The 16,725-nt window shown below is 40.3% G+C and overlaps 1 protein-coding gene across 10 annotated transcripts in view; it reads left to right on the top strand.

Annotated features, from left to right (window-relative positions):
* The window catches only part of INTS6L (integrator complex subunit 6 like), a 51,725-nt gene that overhangs the window by 33,049 nt on the left and 1,951 nt on the right, over positions 1 to 16,725 (top strand). For 4 of the 10 annotated variants that reach the window (XM_033849311.2, XM_019919051.3, XM_033849310.2 and 1 more), the window contains 8 exons: positions 201 to 333; positions 5,785 to 5,879; positions 6,844 to 6,954; positions 9,163 to 9,381; positions 10,420 to 10,543; positions 11,899 to 12,041; positions 13,656 to 13,890; positions 15,630 to 16,001. In XM_033849311.2, the coding sequence (XP_033705202.1) occupies positions 201 to 333; positions 5,785 to 5,879; positions 6,844 to 6,954; positions 9,163 to 9,381; positions 10,420 to 10,543; positions 11,899 to 12,041; positions 13,656 to 13,890; positions 15,630 to 16,001 (1,432 nt within the window). Of the gene's footprint in view, positions 1 to 200; positions 334 to 5,784; positions 5,880 to 6,843; positions 6,955 to 9,162; positions 9,382 to 10,419; positions 10,544 to 11,898; positions 12,042 to 13,655; positions 13,891 to 15,629; positions 16,002 to 16,725 lie in introns of those variants that run through there. The other 6 variants (XM_033849314.2, XM_019919050.3, XM_033849312.2 and 3 more) reach the window with 6 other exon arrangements.

Here is a 16,725-nt window from a genome sequence, read left to right as displayed (position 1 = left end):
AACGCAATTTGCAGAAGAATTGCAATCTGAACATTCTTCTTTAGTATGATATGTTTTGACATAAATATAGTGAAAGCACTATTCCCATTTTTAAATTACAATTAAATTGTGCCAGAGATGTCGGTGTGGAATGTTGCTGTGTTTAGTTTTACATAAAATCCTTATTGTCATAACTGTACATTACTTCACCGTCTTCTCAGGTATTTGTCACTAGCAGTGGAAAATACAATGAACTTGGATATCCATTTGGTTATTTAAAAGCCAGTACGACTTTAACTTGTGTAAACCTCTTTGTGATGCCGTACAACTACCCAGTTTTACTCCCTCTTTTAGGTAAGTCAAGTATGTGCCATTTAGTCATCTTTGAAATACAACAAAAAAGAAAAATCGACAATGAACTAAGCATTTTAAATGTAGTCAAAGAGTAATGGATATCAGGATATATAAAAGTCTAAAAACTTATTTGGAAGGATAGAATTTGCATCCTGTTTTCTGTTTTGTTCATTTTCCTTTCGTTGTTTTTACATCAAACAGAAGAGACTCTTCACCTCGGGGCGGGGGGGGGGGGGGGGGGGGGCGTGATTCTTATGCTGCTCTTTGGGTTGCAAGCTCCAATGCTGTCACCGCTCTTCTCTCCAGTTTTAAGTGCACTTGGCTTTTGGTAAACTAGTTTGGACCCCCCAAAGTTGATTGGGGTTAACACTTCAAGAATCTGATGGTTTTCTTCAGAAAATAGTGCTTCCGTGGGGCTGCTGGCTTGCGCTAAGTTCCTCCACAAAAGAATATTGAATGCTCTTGAGGCGTGTGTTTTAGGCAGAGTAGCAAGTTAAGGAAATAGATACAAGAGTGAATTCTGCAATAACTGCAGTTGTAGAAGCTGTGGTTTCCATGGCAAGATTCTAAAAGGAACAACTCCAGAAGCTGTTACTCAGACATCACTGAAAATGTGTGTGATTTTTTTTTCTCATTTAAAGAGCCACATCTGTTTAGAGTAATACAGTACCACACGGTATCTTTCTCTTTGTAAAGTTGTGAACATTTTTAGTTGCTGAGGTTTCTTAATTTTTGCAAAAAGGATCAAACCTTTGCTAAGTTTTAATATAGTCATTGAAAGCATAGATTTTTATTGCTATCAATATTATATGTATTAAATGTCCTGAAAAAGCAATTCCTTTGAATGTTGCAAGTTAAGAAGGTTAAGAGTGGGTCATCATAAATGATTGTTTTAGATAGCCTATCTACTTTATTTCTTAGTCATATCTAAAAATATCTTCTAACAGGTGATTTTCACATATAGAATATATGTTATGTCTTTGAGATTAATAAGACTGCCGATAAAAAAGTACCTGTATTTTGTGGATTTATTTACCCTGTTTTCTTAAATGTACCTTTATGATCTCAAGTTTTCACAACTAAAAAGTGAAGGATCAAACTAGCTAATCTTCACTTAGACTGTTAATAGTATTATTTTTCTATTTTTTAAGTACACTTTTTATTTTGAGATAATTGTAGATTCACATGCGGTTGTAAGAAATAAGAGAGAGATGATACCAAAATCGCAGCCAACAGAGGCAAAAATAAACACATGGGACTACATCAAACTTAAAGATTTTTGTGCATCAAAGGATACAATAGAGAGAAAAGGCAACGTATGAAATGGGGAAAAGTTTGCAAATCTTATATCTGGTCATTTTGGCTAGGGGCTCTATCCACCCCTGCCTAGAGCATCATTATCCCTTTGCAAACATCCCAAACCAGAAACCCCAGAGGCATCTTTGATTCCTCCCCCTTCTCTGACCCCACACATCCACTTGAGGGCCACCCCATCCTTGACTCAGTTCCCATTCTTCCCTTTGGCTTCAAATATCCATTTCTAGGCTTCTCTATAACCTGTATCTTTCAAGGAGCATAGGGTTTTCACACCCTTTGAGGCTGAGGTTCTTGTGCCCCTGAATCCCAAACTTGGGTTTCATGTTGAGGTTCTGAAATAGCTTCCACCAATACTTCCACCATTACTTCAGTTTCTGGATTGTGTAGCCTCCATGGTAATTAGCAGTCTGAACTGTAGGGCATAGCTGCCCGGATAATGAATCCTGGCTCTGCTGTTTGCTAGCTTTGTGACCCTGGATAAGATACTTAACCTCTCTGTGCCTCAGCTATTTCATCTGTAAAGTGGGAATAATAATAGCGCCTACCTCAAAAGGATTTAGTTGGGATTAAATGAATTAATAGAATTAAATTGCATCAAACTCACCTGGCAAACAGTAAGTGCTATTGTCTGATTAATAGTACTATTGTCATTATTAATATCTAGGTTACCTTAGTAGCTCTTGAAGGCACTGTTATTCCATGCTAAGGATATAATATAAAGATATAGGACAGGGCTTCCCTGGTGGCGCAGTGGTTGGGAGTCCGCCTGCCGATGCAGGGGACACGGGTTCGTGCCCTGGTCCAGGAAGATCCCACATGCTGCGGAGCGGCTGGGCCCGTGAGCCATGGCCGCTGAGCCTGCGTGTCCAGAGCCTGTCCTCCACAACGGGAGAGGCCACAAGAGTGAGAGGCCTGCGTACCGCAAAAAAAAAAAAAAAAAAAAAAAAAAAAGATATAGGACAGTTTTGCAGTTTTAGTAGGCAGGGCATTTAGTAAAAAGTCATGAGGTTAAGTCACACACACTTTATGATGTCTGGAACATCACTATAGTACTGCAGAGTACAATAACTGTCCATAAAAGTGACCCCTGTTTCCTCTTTATTAATTCAAGATTTCCATGAAAAGTAGTCAAGAAAAGTTTAGTTAAGCATTAAAATTTACCTGGGATAGATAAGTGAGGCTTAATTGGATCAATGAGCTACCATAAGAATCATGTTAGTAGGGTGGCAGGTAACCAGATTATCACAGTTGGCAAGATTATCTTTCAATCAGGAAATCAGGAACATTTTTTTTCTATTGAGGATCAGTAACTACAGAAAGTAAGGCATTTGTAGCAACTTGTCTTTTTTTTTTCTTTTCTTAAGTATGCCACATTCAGTCACCTTTTTTTAAAAAAAATTAAGAACTGGGGACTTGTGTAAAAAATATAGTTCATCTCCATATTAAGACTAGTTATTATCAGGAGGAGGAAAAGAGAATAACCGAAAGAGGATAATCTGATGTTTATTTATCATTATATATCCGGTGCTTCACAGTTTACGCTATTTATAAGGTTTTTGTTTTTTTGTTTGTTTGTTTTGTTTGTTTTGTTTTGTTTTTTTGCGGTACTCGGGCCTCTCACTGTTGTGGCCTCTCCCGCCGCGGAGCACAGGCTCCGGACACACAGGCTCAGCGGCCATGGCTCACGGCCCCAGCTGCTCCGCAGCACATGGGATCTTCCCGGACCGGGGCACGAACCCGTGTCCCCCGCATCGGCAGGCGGACTCACAACCACTGCGCCACCAGGGAAGCCCTATAAATTTTATGTAGTGTTTTCACGTACATAACCTAGTTCCTCAGAACAGTCCTGTGGGAAAAGGCAGTTATCATTAAACTCATTTTATGGATGAAATGGAGGCACAAAAAGGTGAAGTGATTTCTCAAAGCTCACTGAGCTAAGTACATAGTATGTGTCTGAGCTTGAACTCAAACCCCTGCCTTTTTGAAGCAGGAAGTGGGGAGAAAGGAACCGGAAGAGAAAATATCTGTAGTTTCTGAGGTGTTGGCAGTGTCATTTTACTCTCGTTCCACACTCTCATCTTTCAAATGTGGATGAGCTGATTGTTTATGATATTTTTACTGTACCATCCCGGAGACTGCATGTGAATGGAAATCTAATACCATGGAAATCATTTTCTGAGCTACAAAGATAGTGACTAAAGCCGTGTCACCCTAACTGCTCTCTACCCTTGATTAGTCTGTGGAAGATTTTCTTTTTTCCTCTTGCCCCCATTAAAAAATAAATCCGACAAGAAGTAATTAGACTAAATTGGCTCCTGGGTGGAATCATTGCAATTGGCATTGTTAGAAATATTAAGACTATTATTGACTCTCATTGTCTAATCTATTTATATCTAAATGTCTCTTCAGTCTTGTGGTATTTACATTTGTCAGTTAGTTTCCAAAATCTGCCTAATTCCCTACAGACTTCACACAAAGACATGGTATAACAGGATATTTCTACAGTCTCCCGTTCCTTTCTGTCAAGGTATGAATGGTCTTTAAAGGACCTGCATGTTACAATGAGCCAGAAATCTCTTCAGATCTTTTTTCCTTTGTTCTTTCTACCCTGTACCAAAAGAACAAAAGACCTACATTATATGACTTTGTAAATTCATTTAAATTAGTTTCAGCAGGAGTGAATAATTTATTATAGTAGTAAAAGGAAGAAAATATGTAGTTGCTTTTCTTAACCAAATAAATTCAGAAATTCAAAGAATAGCACTATTTGTAGAGAAATTGTGCATATGGCATAGGGATGGTTTTGTTCCTGGAAGGAAAGCATTTGTTTTTTGGATAAAAGCCAGTAAAACATGAAGAAACAATATAGAGAGTGAATTTATAATATCTTTGATATTTATAGTAAGTGTGGCAGGTTCATGTTGGTTGATGTCTGGGGATATCAATTTTGAATTATTATATTAAAAAATTTCTTATCCTTGGAAGGAAATAATGAGATATTTTGGGAATTTTCCATGTAGTGTATACAATGCATTTGGATTATTTAAATAATTAAATTTGAGTGCAAAAATATAGGGGATATCTGCTTTTTTAAGGAAAATGTCTTTAGTTATATTAATAATACACTATATTCAAGAACCATACTTAGTTGTACAGAATTTTCAACTTCAACATACATCTCTACTTGCTTTTACTAGTGCCATCAGCCAATTGTTAACTAATGTTTGAGAGACCCAAAGTTTGGCTCAAAATGCCTGACCACTGAAATCAAGGAAATGAAGAGGGGGGAAATATGGATAAACAAAATATACACTGATTAAGGAGAATCCAAAACGTAATTTAGAGCGTGCCATCATTGCCCAGAAATTACTGAGGTATAATTGACATATTCTATTAGTCTCAGATGTGCAACATAATGATTCGATATTTGTATGTATTGCAAAATGATCACCACGATAAATCTAGTTAACATCCATCACCACACATAGTTCCAATTCTTTCCTTGTGATGAGAAATATTAAGATCTACTCTCTTCGCAGCTTTCAAATATGCACTACAGCGTAGTTAACTGTAATCATCACGCTGTACATTACATCCCCATGACTTATTTATGTTATAACTGGAAGTCTGTACCATTTGACCCCCTTCACCCATTTCACCCATCCCCCCACCCCAGCAACCACCAATCTGTTCTCTGTATCTATGAGTTCGTTTTGTTGTTGTTGTTCTTGTTGTTTTAACATTCTCTATTTAAATAAAAGAAATATTCCATCCACCAGTGACCATGGATTCCTTCTCAGGTGAAAATTACTACACTAGAGTTACCAATATGTAAGATAATATTTCACATAGATCAGAGTCCGTGTTTTAATATTATATTTTATGTAGCTTCACAGATGGAAGATGAATATGTAACCTGAGAATTTATTTCATTTTCTAGAAAACGGCTATATATAATTTTTTGGTACATAGTACCATAAAAAGATAATCAAATAAACTCCAGTGAAATGTTCATCTAATGTAATTGAAACTGGAAATTTCTAGGAAATTATATAATAGATGTGGGTTGCTTGATTTAGATCTTGGGATTTAGGACTGGAATAGTATAATATTTTCTTGGATTTTCTCTTGCAGATGACTTGTTTAAAGTTCACAAGCTTAAGCCAAATGTGAAGTGGCGACAGGCTTTTGACAGCTACTTAAAAACTCTGCCTCCATACTACTTATTAGTATGTATTAACTCTATCCAATCAATCAAAAACTTCACCCCTGAAATAAGATAGTTTTATTTTTAATTTGTAAATTTGGGTCGCCATTGTCTTCTCAAATTATGTGTAAGAGCTTGGAGATGTCATGGCGGCACAAAAGAGGTCTGCTTATTTTATTTCCTTTAACTGCCATGGTTATTGTTATAAAACACATCTATGTTTCTCTTATAAAAACTAACCTTGTGAAATTATAATTTTGGAATTTAAGAAAAATAGGACTGGATTTATGTATTATATCAACTTCCCTTTTTAACTCTAGAAATTCGCACTATTGGGTTTTCCTCTGAAAAAAACACAAACAACCTCAAGACATTATATTTACTTATGGCTTGTTAAATGTGTCCTAGACACAGCATGAAGTAGGGGCCCTGGTTAGAGGGAATCCAAAAAGAGTAAAAAATCACTTGGTGTCATTTGGATTTTTACAATTTGAGAAAAATATTCATAATTATTTTGAACGAGTCATATAAACTAAATCAAGATTATCAAAATCATTTCAGAGGTAGATGTGGTAAACTTTAAGCCAAGTTTCTAGAGGTGAAAAGGCAGAACCTTAAGTGGTACCATTGGTGTCACTGGGAGGAGAAATTGGGGTGTGTTAGTATTTACCATGGCAGGAATGGGGTGCACAATAAAATGCAATGTGAAATGATTTTATGACTTGGGAATTAAGACTGAAAGCAATTTACCTGTTTGAATTTGCTGTTACTTGCTCTTCTTATCCCACTCTCTTCTGATTTTTTTACTTTCTGCTCTTTACTTTTCTGCTATTTTCATTGCCACTTTTTAATGTTCCATGTTTGGTTTTATGTGCAGCACCTTGACTTCTAAGAAATGAATCATGTCCCTTTGCCCCTTATAACTGAAGTTTGAGTATTTTAAGATTTATTCTATTCTTACTGTTGTGTATTTTGTTTCCTTATAGCCATTAAAGAAAGCACTAAGGATGATGGGAGCTCCAAATCTGATATCAGATAATTTAGATTGTGGACTTAGTTACAGTGTTATCTCTTACCTTAAAAAACTCAGCCAACAGGTAGTATTGGTAAAAACAAACAAACAAAAATCCTTTGCCCTCAGAAGTGCATTTCCTTATTCTTTAGTATAACTGTAATTTTCAAATTAAATGTGTATATATTTCTACACTTCATGGATTAGTAATAATGTGATTCTCTATGGCTTCTAGCTTCACCATTAAACTGCAGTTAAGGGTCTGTCAGTATCATTTGATGCTGTGCCATTTCTCCTTTTGCTTGCCAGTTTGTTCTACCCACAAGCTGGTTGATATTTTGTGGCCTAGGAGGGGCAGAGGCTTAATAGAATTATCCATGGGTCACATTTTGTCTATCCTCAACCTAGTTTCTCCTCAAATCACGTTGGGCTAGAGCACCCCCCTTTTTAGGTCAGCACACTGAGGCATGGTGTGATTAATGACTTGCCTGAAATGCGTTTTTAGGCAATAAATATCAGTATGCTTTTTCTTGGAGAGGGGGAGATGAGACCAGTGTTCCTCGCACTGGAGGGTGACAGGCCCTCCATCTGTTCCCCCACCTCATTTGCATTATTCACCTTGTCCCTTGCCTGCCCCTCTCTATTAGTACCTCATCCTCCACTCACCCCTACTTATCGTACTTCTCACCTCTACCTAGCCCATTCTTGCAGGGTGGAAATGTTTGAGAACTACTGAGTTAGAGCTTTACTGCCATACAAATGTGTTATGTTACATGACAAATTAATGCAGCAGCTTTACTTTCTTCTTGTGCACAAATGTATTCCCAGGTAGGGAATAGTAGTAGCATTTGCAGTGACAATAATGCTTCAAGTTGGATATGTTTCAAAGTTGGGCCTTTAGAAAACAGAGCAAATAAGTGTCAGAGCAAATAACTGTCAGATTTCTGACACCAAAGAACCAAAATGACTCCACAATTTGGGATGCTGACACACCTTGCTAGGAACTGGCAAAAACTTAAGTATAGTCTGGAGTTTACCAGCTCCTGCCAGACCACTGTGCTCATAAATGCAAAAGAAAGTAAAGGCAAACCCAGATTTCTGATCTATCAAGTGTCCCCTTAACCCCTTTCCCTCTCTGCTAATAGATTTTTGTTGTTGTTGTTAAATGTTTTGTTTTGGTTATTTATTTATTTATTGATCTATTGATTTATATTTTTTTATTTGATGTTTACCTTAGGCCTTTAAGGCTGTGTCAGCAGGGTATGGCCAGAAGGAAGAATAGTGAACAGAGTTGAAACTCATGCAAGTTCTGGGGCTTTCTGGGACACGTTGCTTGTACAGTTTTATCAATGACCTTTCAGGACCAGTTTGTGGAAACAGACCCTTCATTTGCTCTTATCCCTTATTTCATGACTAAGTTTTTAAAAAGATAATAAACCTACTTAATTCCAATAATTAGGGAAAATTTATGAGTATCTCTGACCAAGCCACAAGAAATTCAAAATTAATTTGGGCTTACTGGACATTGGTGGAATTCCACCTTTTAGAGAAAAAGAAAAGATCGTTACTAATTTATACTAGCTCTAATTACTAATTTAATTACTAATTTAATAACTCTATGTCACCAGTGTTCTTTGAACCATCTCAGATGTATGTAAATCACGAAATATGCCCAAATATATTGCTACAATACATTCTCAAGCAATATTTATCAATATGGTATAATAGTGTCTATTAAGAGGATTTTTTTTCTTGTGAGTTAGTAAGAAACTTACTGAGTACATATTACAAATTATTTACGTGGTAATATTTGTTAAGCATTACTTTTGGGGGGGTGGTCTGATATTAGAACTAAACACTATAAGTTTTTTTCAGATGTAATGCAATCTATGTAATCTGAATTTTAGTACTAGTGTACTTTTATAAATACAGAGTTTTACGCTTTATGTCTGGGTCCGAAATGAATATGTTCACTTAGACTAGATTTTACAGTAGCAAAATGTGATTTTACATGTAATTCTTACCCATGGTTTTCATTCTCTCCATGATTCAATCATAATTTTGACACTAGACAAGAGAAAAAATAAAGTGTATTATTTGTCTTTCTAGCCCCCTCTCTCTGTTTGCTGTGGTAGTACAGAGAAGCACAGGAAAATGTTTAATTATCCGTTTTTCTGTGATTTGCGATTGAAATTTGTTCAATGGGGTTCTTAAAGTATTATCTTTCTTAAGTAGTAAAAACAATAGTGATAATATAGATCTTTTCATAACGTACTATGTACTTTCATTTTAGACCAAACTAGAGTCAGAACGAATACTAGCATCAGTGGGGAAGAAACCTCCCCAGGAAATTGGAATCAAAGTGAAAAATCATTCTGGAGGTGGCGTGTCCTTGACTCACAATAAAAATTTTAGAAAACTATTGAAAGAAATCATAGGAGAAACAGCACCGAGACTGGCAGAATTGAATACCAAAGAATTTGCCGGCTTCCAAGTAGGGCTCTTAAACAAGGTAAACTGTGACATAAATAGATTGTTTGGGGTGGGGGGGTGGTAAGATCTGTGAAAGATAAAGGGGAGAAGGAACACGAGTAAGCAGAGAGAGCTTTCAGATCCCTTGCAGAACATTTGGTCCTAAACAAAATGTCCATAAGACATTTGGTCCACACCAAAAGGTCCTTGAAATCTGGTTCGATCCAAAACATATCCATGAGCATATTTGGTTCATGCCAAATGGTTTTGGACAGAACCAAATATCAAGGACCCTTTGGTGTGGACCACATGTCTCCATGGACATTTTGGACAGGACCAAGTGTGACCAATTATCAAGGATCTCTGGCGTGGACCAAATGTTGTACAGACATTTTGGACAGGACCAAATGTCTGCTAACCGTCAGATTACGCTGCTGAACTAACACTTGTGAGAGGGTGGGGGAAGGAAGGAGGAATGGGTATGAAGAGCCTCAGACATCAGTATAGCTTGTAGAAAATCTTAACCAGCCCAGAAGGGAAGCCTGGCACCACGATTTCCCATAGAGGAGGTCCACATTGGGCAGAACTGGCCAGGCCCTAACATCCCCCATCATCCTCCATCACTGGCTGGGGGCAGCCTGGGGAAGAGCACAGCCTGGGCTCCAATGCTGCCCCAGATCCCAAAGGTACTGGGGCTGGAGGTGGTCAGATCACTGCAGCCCTTGTAGGATCAGCCACTGCTTCCCGGATGGACATCCCAGCAGCTCACCTCCGTGGCTGCCGGCGGGCTACATCTAGATTACAAACAGTGGGCCTGCAAGGCTGCCCGCGGCACAAATCTCAGGATTTGATGTTTTAAATGACATATTGAAAAAGGATATTCCCAGTGGCTTTAATGCTCTGTGGGTGTATTAGAATTCAGAACAGAGCCAGCGAAGGCAAATTTTCCACTGGCAAAATTCTACTGTAGTTAGTTGTAATGAATATCCCTCTCTTCACTAAGATTTTAAGAGGATTAGGAATTATATTTCTATATTAAAAGCCTCAGGAGTAACTGAAATTGTTTCATTTCAAATAGGATTTGAAACCTCAGACGTATAGAAATGCTTATGATATTCCACGTAGAGGTCTTTTAGACCAGTTAACCAGAATGCGATCCAATCTGCTGAAAACACACAAGTTTATTGTTGGACAAGATGAAGGTAAGTGAACAAAGAAGTACTTTTTGTTGATTAGGAAAATGTCAAGTATGACTCTCACGAAGATGTTTATTGCATAACGAGTAAGTTATTTTGTAATCCTTTAATATTTATAATGCCTCTTTTCCTGAATCCCTTCAGCTACCCAGGCACAAGTTTATTGTTCTCGGGTTTAAGGGGAAGTGTGCATTAATCGGTGCATATATTATACTACACGTTGTAGCTCTTGTAAGTCTCAGAGCAACCCCATGAGATAGATGCTGTTTTTATGCCCATTTTTATGGACATTGGAACTGAGAGTGAGCATTTTAGTAGTTTGCCCAGGTTTAGTGAGTTGGAAAGTGGCAGAACCTAGGTCTATCAGATTCCGGAAATTGCATGCCCCGAAGCTATACCGCCCAGCCTACTGTGATGAATTCAATGCAAATTCCTCATTTACAGGAAAAGAATGAACCTGATATTCTCTAGGATAATTGGTGATGGTGTGTAATTCCCCTTTACTCCATTTTGCTCGATTTAAGCAGGGTCATTTGTCCATTAAAATGTGCAAATCTTAGCCTGGCCAACCTCCTGAAATTATACGCCATTTTGTTTTTGTTTTTGTTTTTTTGGCAGGGGGGACTTTTCTAGGAAGAGAGCCTGTAGATCTAATCAAATTTTCCAAGAGGGTGAGGCCCGCTAACCAAGATTCTCTGGATGATAAGAGAAAACCATGGAGCCTAGGCTCCTTTTTTTTTAAATAAATTTATTTTTAAAATTTATTTTATTTTTGGCTGCGTTGGGTCTTCGTTGCTGTGTGCGGGCTTTCTCTAGTTGCGGCGAGCAGGGGCTACTCTTCGTTGTGGTGCGCGGGTTTCTCATGGCGATGGCTTCTCTTGTTGCGGAGCGCGGGCTCTAGAGTGCAGGCTTCAGTAGTTGTGGTGCACGGGCTTAGCTGCTCCGCGGCATGTGGGATCTTCCCAGACCAGGGCTTGAACCCATGTCCCCCGCGTTGGCAGGTGGATTCTTAACCACTGCGCCACCAGGGAAGCCCTGAGCCTAGGCTCTTGAAAACACAAAATATGGGGGTTTGAGTTGGGATGGTGGTATAGGGAATGTCAGCCCATTCTCAAACTTGGTATGAAGAGTGAGGGAGTTGTTCTTGCCCTAGGGATTTGAGCTTGTAGGCCGTAGTGATGGTAGACTGAGTGATGAGTGGGATGAAGAGAGATGATTTTAGATCCAGGCTGCTAGATTCGAGATTTTAGACTGTCGGTTGCCAAGATACACAATGCTAAATCAGACTGTGATCATGTCCTCTCAAAAGGACCACACACTTCTGCTGTATAGTATCTGTTGCTTTTCCGGTGATTTTGCAGATTCCCTTCATAGTGTTCCAGTCGCACAAATGGGTAACTATCAAGAATATCTAAAGACACTGGCTTCTCCACTTCGAGAGATTGATCCAGATCAACCAAAAAGACTACATACTTTTGGCAATCCATTTAAGCAAGATAAGAAGGTGGGATATCTATTTCTATGTCTGCCTAGATCGTGATATTCTTGCAATAATTCCTTTCTTCTTGGCAACGTGTATGTAACTCAGAGGTTCTCCTTCTGTTTGTTTAAGAGATAAAATATGCCTCCAGGGCTCTTTGTGAATGGAAAGTGGGAGCCTCCTTATGCAAGAGTGTGTTGGTTAAACAAAGTGATAGCTGCCATTTACTGCGTATGTAGTAGGCGCTATTTTAAATGATAACATTGAATGCTCACAGCTGCAGATGAGTACTAGTCTGCCCTATAAAATGAAATCACAGCTCATAGTGGTCAAATGGTTCACCCCGAGTGACACAACTGATAAGAGCCAGGATTTGAACCCCCGTCTTTCCAGCTCCAGAGTCTGTATTTGTTCCCACCTCCACACACTAATTCCTTTAATATTGAGATCACTGTTTATTTCCTCTGTTTACATTATTCAGCTCTCTAGTGCTGTATCTAGACAGTTATAAAAGTATTCCTCTTGAAATATGAAGTACTAAGTGGTGTTGCCTTATTGGCTTGTTCTACATGTGAGATGTGTGTGTGTGCATGCGTGCGTGTGTGTGTGTATCTCTGTGTGTATAAGTGAGAGATATACTGACTTGACCATATAAGCATGAAGACAAATGGAGATTATATCTGCATTCATAGAGGAGACCATTGTTACAAACGTGCAGACCGTGAAATAATGTCTTCTGTAGCAAAAGTAGACTGAAAGGTATTCTGCTTCACCTGAATCTTCAATTAACTGGAGTTTTTCTTAATCTTTCTGTGTCTTGGTTTCCTCATTTGTGGCACTGGAGATAACTATGACACCTAACTAATAGAGCTCTGTGGAGTATTGACTTAGTACCTGTACACCATTTAGAACATTACCTGACACGTGGTACATGCTCAGTGACTATGTTTTCCCCTTTATGTACTGTTTTGCTTTGGGAAATGCTTTGGAAAAGTCATTTATTATGATTTTATTCAAATAATGGGAGTGCGCATTCTTGGATTATCCTTGGATGAGAACAGCTTTTAGTTAACCTTCTATACTGCTGGCTCTCATCCTTTATCTAGTCCCAAGGGTGAAAAGCCCCCTCCCTCATTTCTGTCCAGCACCAAGGTGGACATATTTGAATCTCTGTGAGATTGCTGTTGGGGGAATGACATTTTCCATCTACCTGCCCATCACCATTTTCATGCAGCATTCTATACAGTGACTATCAATATTTCTTAAGGATGGGTTTAAAGCACACAAAAGGGAATGAATTCCCTTACCAAGGGTTGATGCAGAATGGTTTGTATCTTCTTCAGAAAGGTCACTGTGGGTTTATTCCCACTTTGGAACTCTCATCGCGTTGCTTATTCCCCAAGCTTTCTGGTTAATCATGATTGTGTTATGTTTGACCTTACAACAAGTTTCCTCCTCATTCCACTTAGACTAGATTGAAATTGAGTAGCGTTTTCTGAGAACAGTCTCTGTGGGGTATGGCAAATCTTTGGCCGATGATTAAGATCTATATTGCTGATGTAGCGTATGATTGGATATGCATGTGAAGAGTTCGTGCAGTGTTGTCTTTAATGGAATATGTTCATTGATGTTTTCTAGGGAATGATGATTGATGAAGCAGATGAGTTTGTAACAGGGCCACAAAACAAAGTGAAACGTCCTGGAGAACCCAGCAGTCCTCTGTCATCTAAGAGAAGGCGGAGTATGTCCCTGCTGTTGAGGAAACCACAAACACCACCTACTGTAACTAACCACGTGGGCGGAAAGGGACCACCCTCAGCCTCGTGGTTCCCATCTTATCCAAACCTCATAAAACCCACCCTTGTACATACAGGTATAGAGTAGTGGTTGTGATTTCCTTATGGCCCCTAGAGGACTAAGACACTAAACAATTTTCTTTTCCTTTGTATTCATTTCTTTTGTATTCAGTTTTTGTTCGTTAAGTAAACCGTTATTAAACCATCTATGTGGTAGGTACCAAGGGCCCCGTGGGGAGTGGAGACTGTGTTTCAAGGATCTCAATATGTATGAGGGGAGGAAGATCCTTACTTTCATAGTAATTAACACAAGTTGGAGAAATGGCAAGAGATACGCCTGTTTGCTTTGCCAGGGCAAGGCGGAAGGATGTGCAGCCATTTGGAGTTGCTGAGTCAATAGGAGCAAATGGGCTCAATGAGGGATGGGTCTGCATGTGTGCTCTGTGTCCCCAATTCCTCTCTATGCTCCAGCCCAGTGCAGACTGAACCAGCCTCCTCCATTCCAATGGATGATGCCCAATACAAATCCCACATCCCACCATTTCTCTCCACTTTTCTGATCTGGGCTGCCCTCATGTCACCAAGCTACTCCAATAACTTCTTATCTGATTTCCCTACTTCCCGTCTTCTGCACATCTAAGTCACTTCCTGCCCTGCAGACAAAGTGATCACGCCAACACAGAAATGAGATCACGCCACATCCATGCTGAAGACCCATCATCACCTTTCCTAGGCACTCAGAACACAATCTGAGCTCCCGACCCTGGTCTCCCAGCTGTGCACGACCTGGCCCCGCCATCCTCTCCTAACACGTGGCCTGTCGTCTCCTCCTTGCTCTCTCTGCCTCTATCCTTTGCTCTGTGCTCCCTGGCCAGTCCCCTCCCCGGGGCTCTGCACGTGCCCTTGCCGCAGCCTGGAGCTCTTCCTCTGCATGTGCACAGGCCGGCTCTCTCTCCTCCTCCAGGCTCTGCCCAAAGGACACCTCCTCAGGAGGGCCTTCCCGACCACGTGGTCCGCTGGGGCTCCCCTCCTGCTCTCTGTCCCATCCCTGCTTGCCTCTTCCCTAACACGAATTCCAACCGTAATAATTCTGTTGGATCGTTGTACACTTACTGCCTGGCGTCCCCATGAGCATGGAAGCTCCATAAGGGCGGGGATTGCTGGCGTCTGTCCTGTTGGCTGCCGCTCCCCGGCTCCTGGCACGGCGCCCGGCACAGAGCAGGACGAGTCAATGGAGAAGAGGTGTCAGACCTGGAGTAAAAAGAAACTCAGGTTTCTGAGAGAGAAAAGATGCATGAGGAAGATCTTATACTGACAGGGATTTGGGGTGGGGTGACGGGGGCCATACAGAGCCTTCAGGTCTAGTGGCCACCACCTGTGTTTCCTCAGAACTTTGGAGGGAGAGAGGCGGGAGTTTGGCGGGGGGGGGGGGGGGGGGCATGTAATCTGATGTCAAGCTCGGTAGAGCATGGCATTTCATAGGTAAAGGACAGCAATCATGCCACCAAGTGAGACTTGCTGCTTTTCAGCTTGTAAAGCACGAGCTGCAGCTCAACCCTCAGCACCAGGGACCTGAGCCTCTTTATTCGTTGTACTGTCTTACGTGGTTTCCATATGTGTTCATGGTGCCATGAAGAGAAGAAAGTGCGTTTGTCGTATTACTTCCTGAGCCCAATTTGAGGGGTCTCAGGCTCCATCTGGTACATCCTCTTGCTTTATGAAACAATTTCCTCAAAACTGAGGAGCACCGGGTGGTCCCTGTGGGGTTGCCATAATGCACCTACGTCACAGCTCCACTTGTTAATTTGGTTTCCAGATGTTACCGTCACTCACGATGTTCATGAGAAGATGGAAAATGGTCAAATCTCACCCGATGGCTTCTTGTCAAAATCTGCTGCCCCAGAGCTTATGAATATGGCAGGAGATAGTATCCCGCCCGACCAAGTGGATTGCCTGTCTGATGATTTCACTAGTCTCAGGAAAGATGACCTGATGCACAATCCTGGTAGTAATGCAGTCATAGGAGGAACCAAGAACTGCAGCGTCTCTGTAGATGATCGAAAAGTCTCGGTAACATCTGCTTTGGAAACTGGGCCAAATACATCGCAAATAACTCCTGCTATGGCACAAGGAATCAATGCTGATATAAAACACCAGTTAATGAAGGAAGTTCGAAAATTTGGGCGAAGTAAGTAGTGAAAAACCATCTATCAATAATATAATGGAGGTCCCTTTCCTTTTAGGATTCAGAATAGATTCAAGGTATCTCTTGAGGTGCATTTTTGGGAAGTACTGGGTTTTCACATAATTTAAAATGATTCCTCTGGCTTTACCTAAAAAAGACCCAATACACCTTTCTCTCTCTTTTTCCCCTTACTTACTGTAATAGTTTCCTTTTGCTGCTGTAACAAGTTATCACAAACTTCGTGGCTGAAAACTGTATTATCTTCGAGTTGTGGAAGTCAGATCTGAAATGATTTTCACTGGGCTAGCAAGAAGGTGTTGGCAGGCCAGGGTTCCTTCTGCAGGCTCTAGGGAGAATCTGTTTCCTTGCCTCTTCCAGCTTCTACAGGCTGCCTGTGTTCCTTCGCTCGTGGGCCCTTCCTCCATCTTCAAGCCAGCAACTTAGCCCCTTCTCTCCTCTCTAACCTCTGCTCCCACCCTTACATCTTTTCTTTCTGACCAGCTCTACTGCCTCTCTTTTATAAGGATATTTGTGGTTACGTTGGGCAACATGTATAAACATGGATAATCTCCCCATCTCAAGAGCCATAACTTAATCACATCTGCAAAGTAAGGTCTCTTTTGCCATATAAGGTAACATGTTCACAGGTTCTCAGAATTAGGACATGGACAACTTGGGGGGCCATTATTCAGTAGACCACATTTAATTAGTGTTTAGAGTTTCCGTA

The sequence above is a fragment of the Tursiops truncatus genome, chromosome X, assembly GCF_011762595.2.
Source record: "Tursiops truncatus isolate mTurTru1 chromosome X, mTurTru1.mat.Y, whole genome shotgun sequence".
NCBI classification, from domain to species: Eukaryota; Metazoa; Chordata; class Mammalia; order Artiodactyla; family Delphinidae; genus Tursiops; species Tursiops truncatus.
The sequence above is the reverse complement of the archived record's forward strand: the minus strand, read 5'-3'. Positions and strand labels throughout refer to the sequence as shown.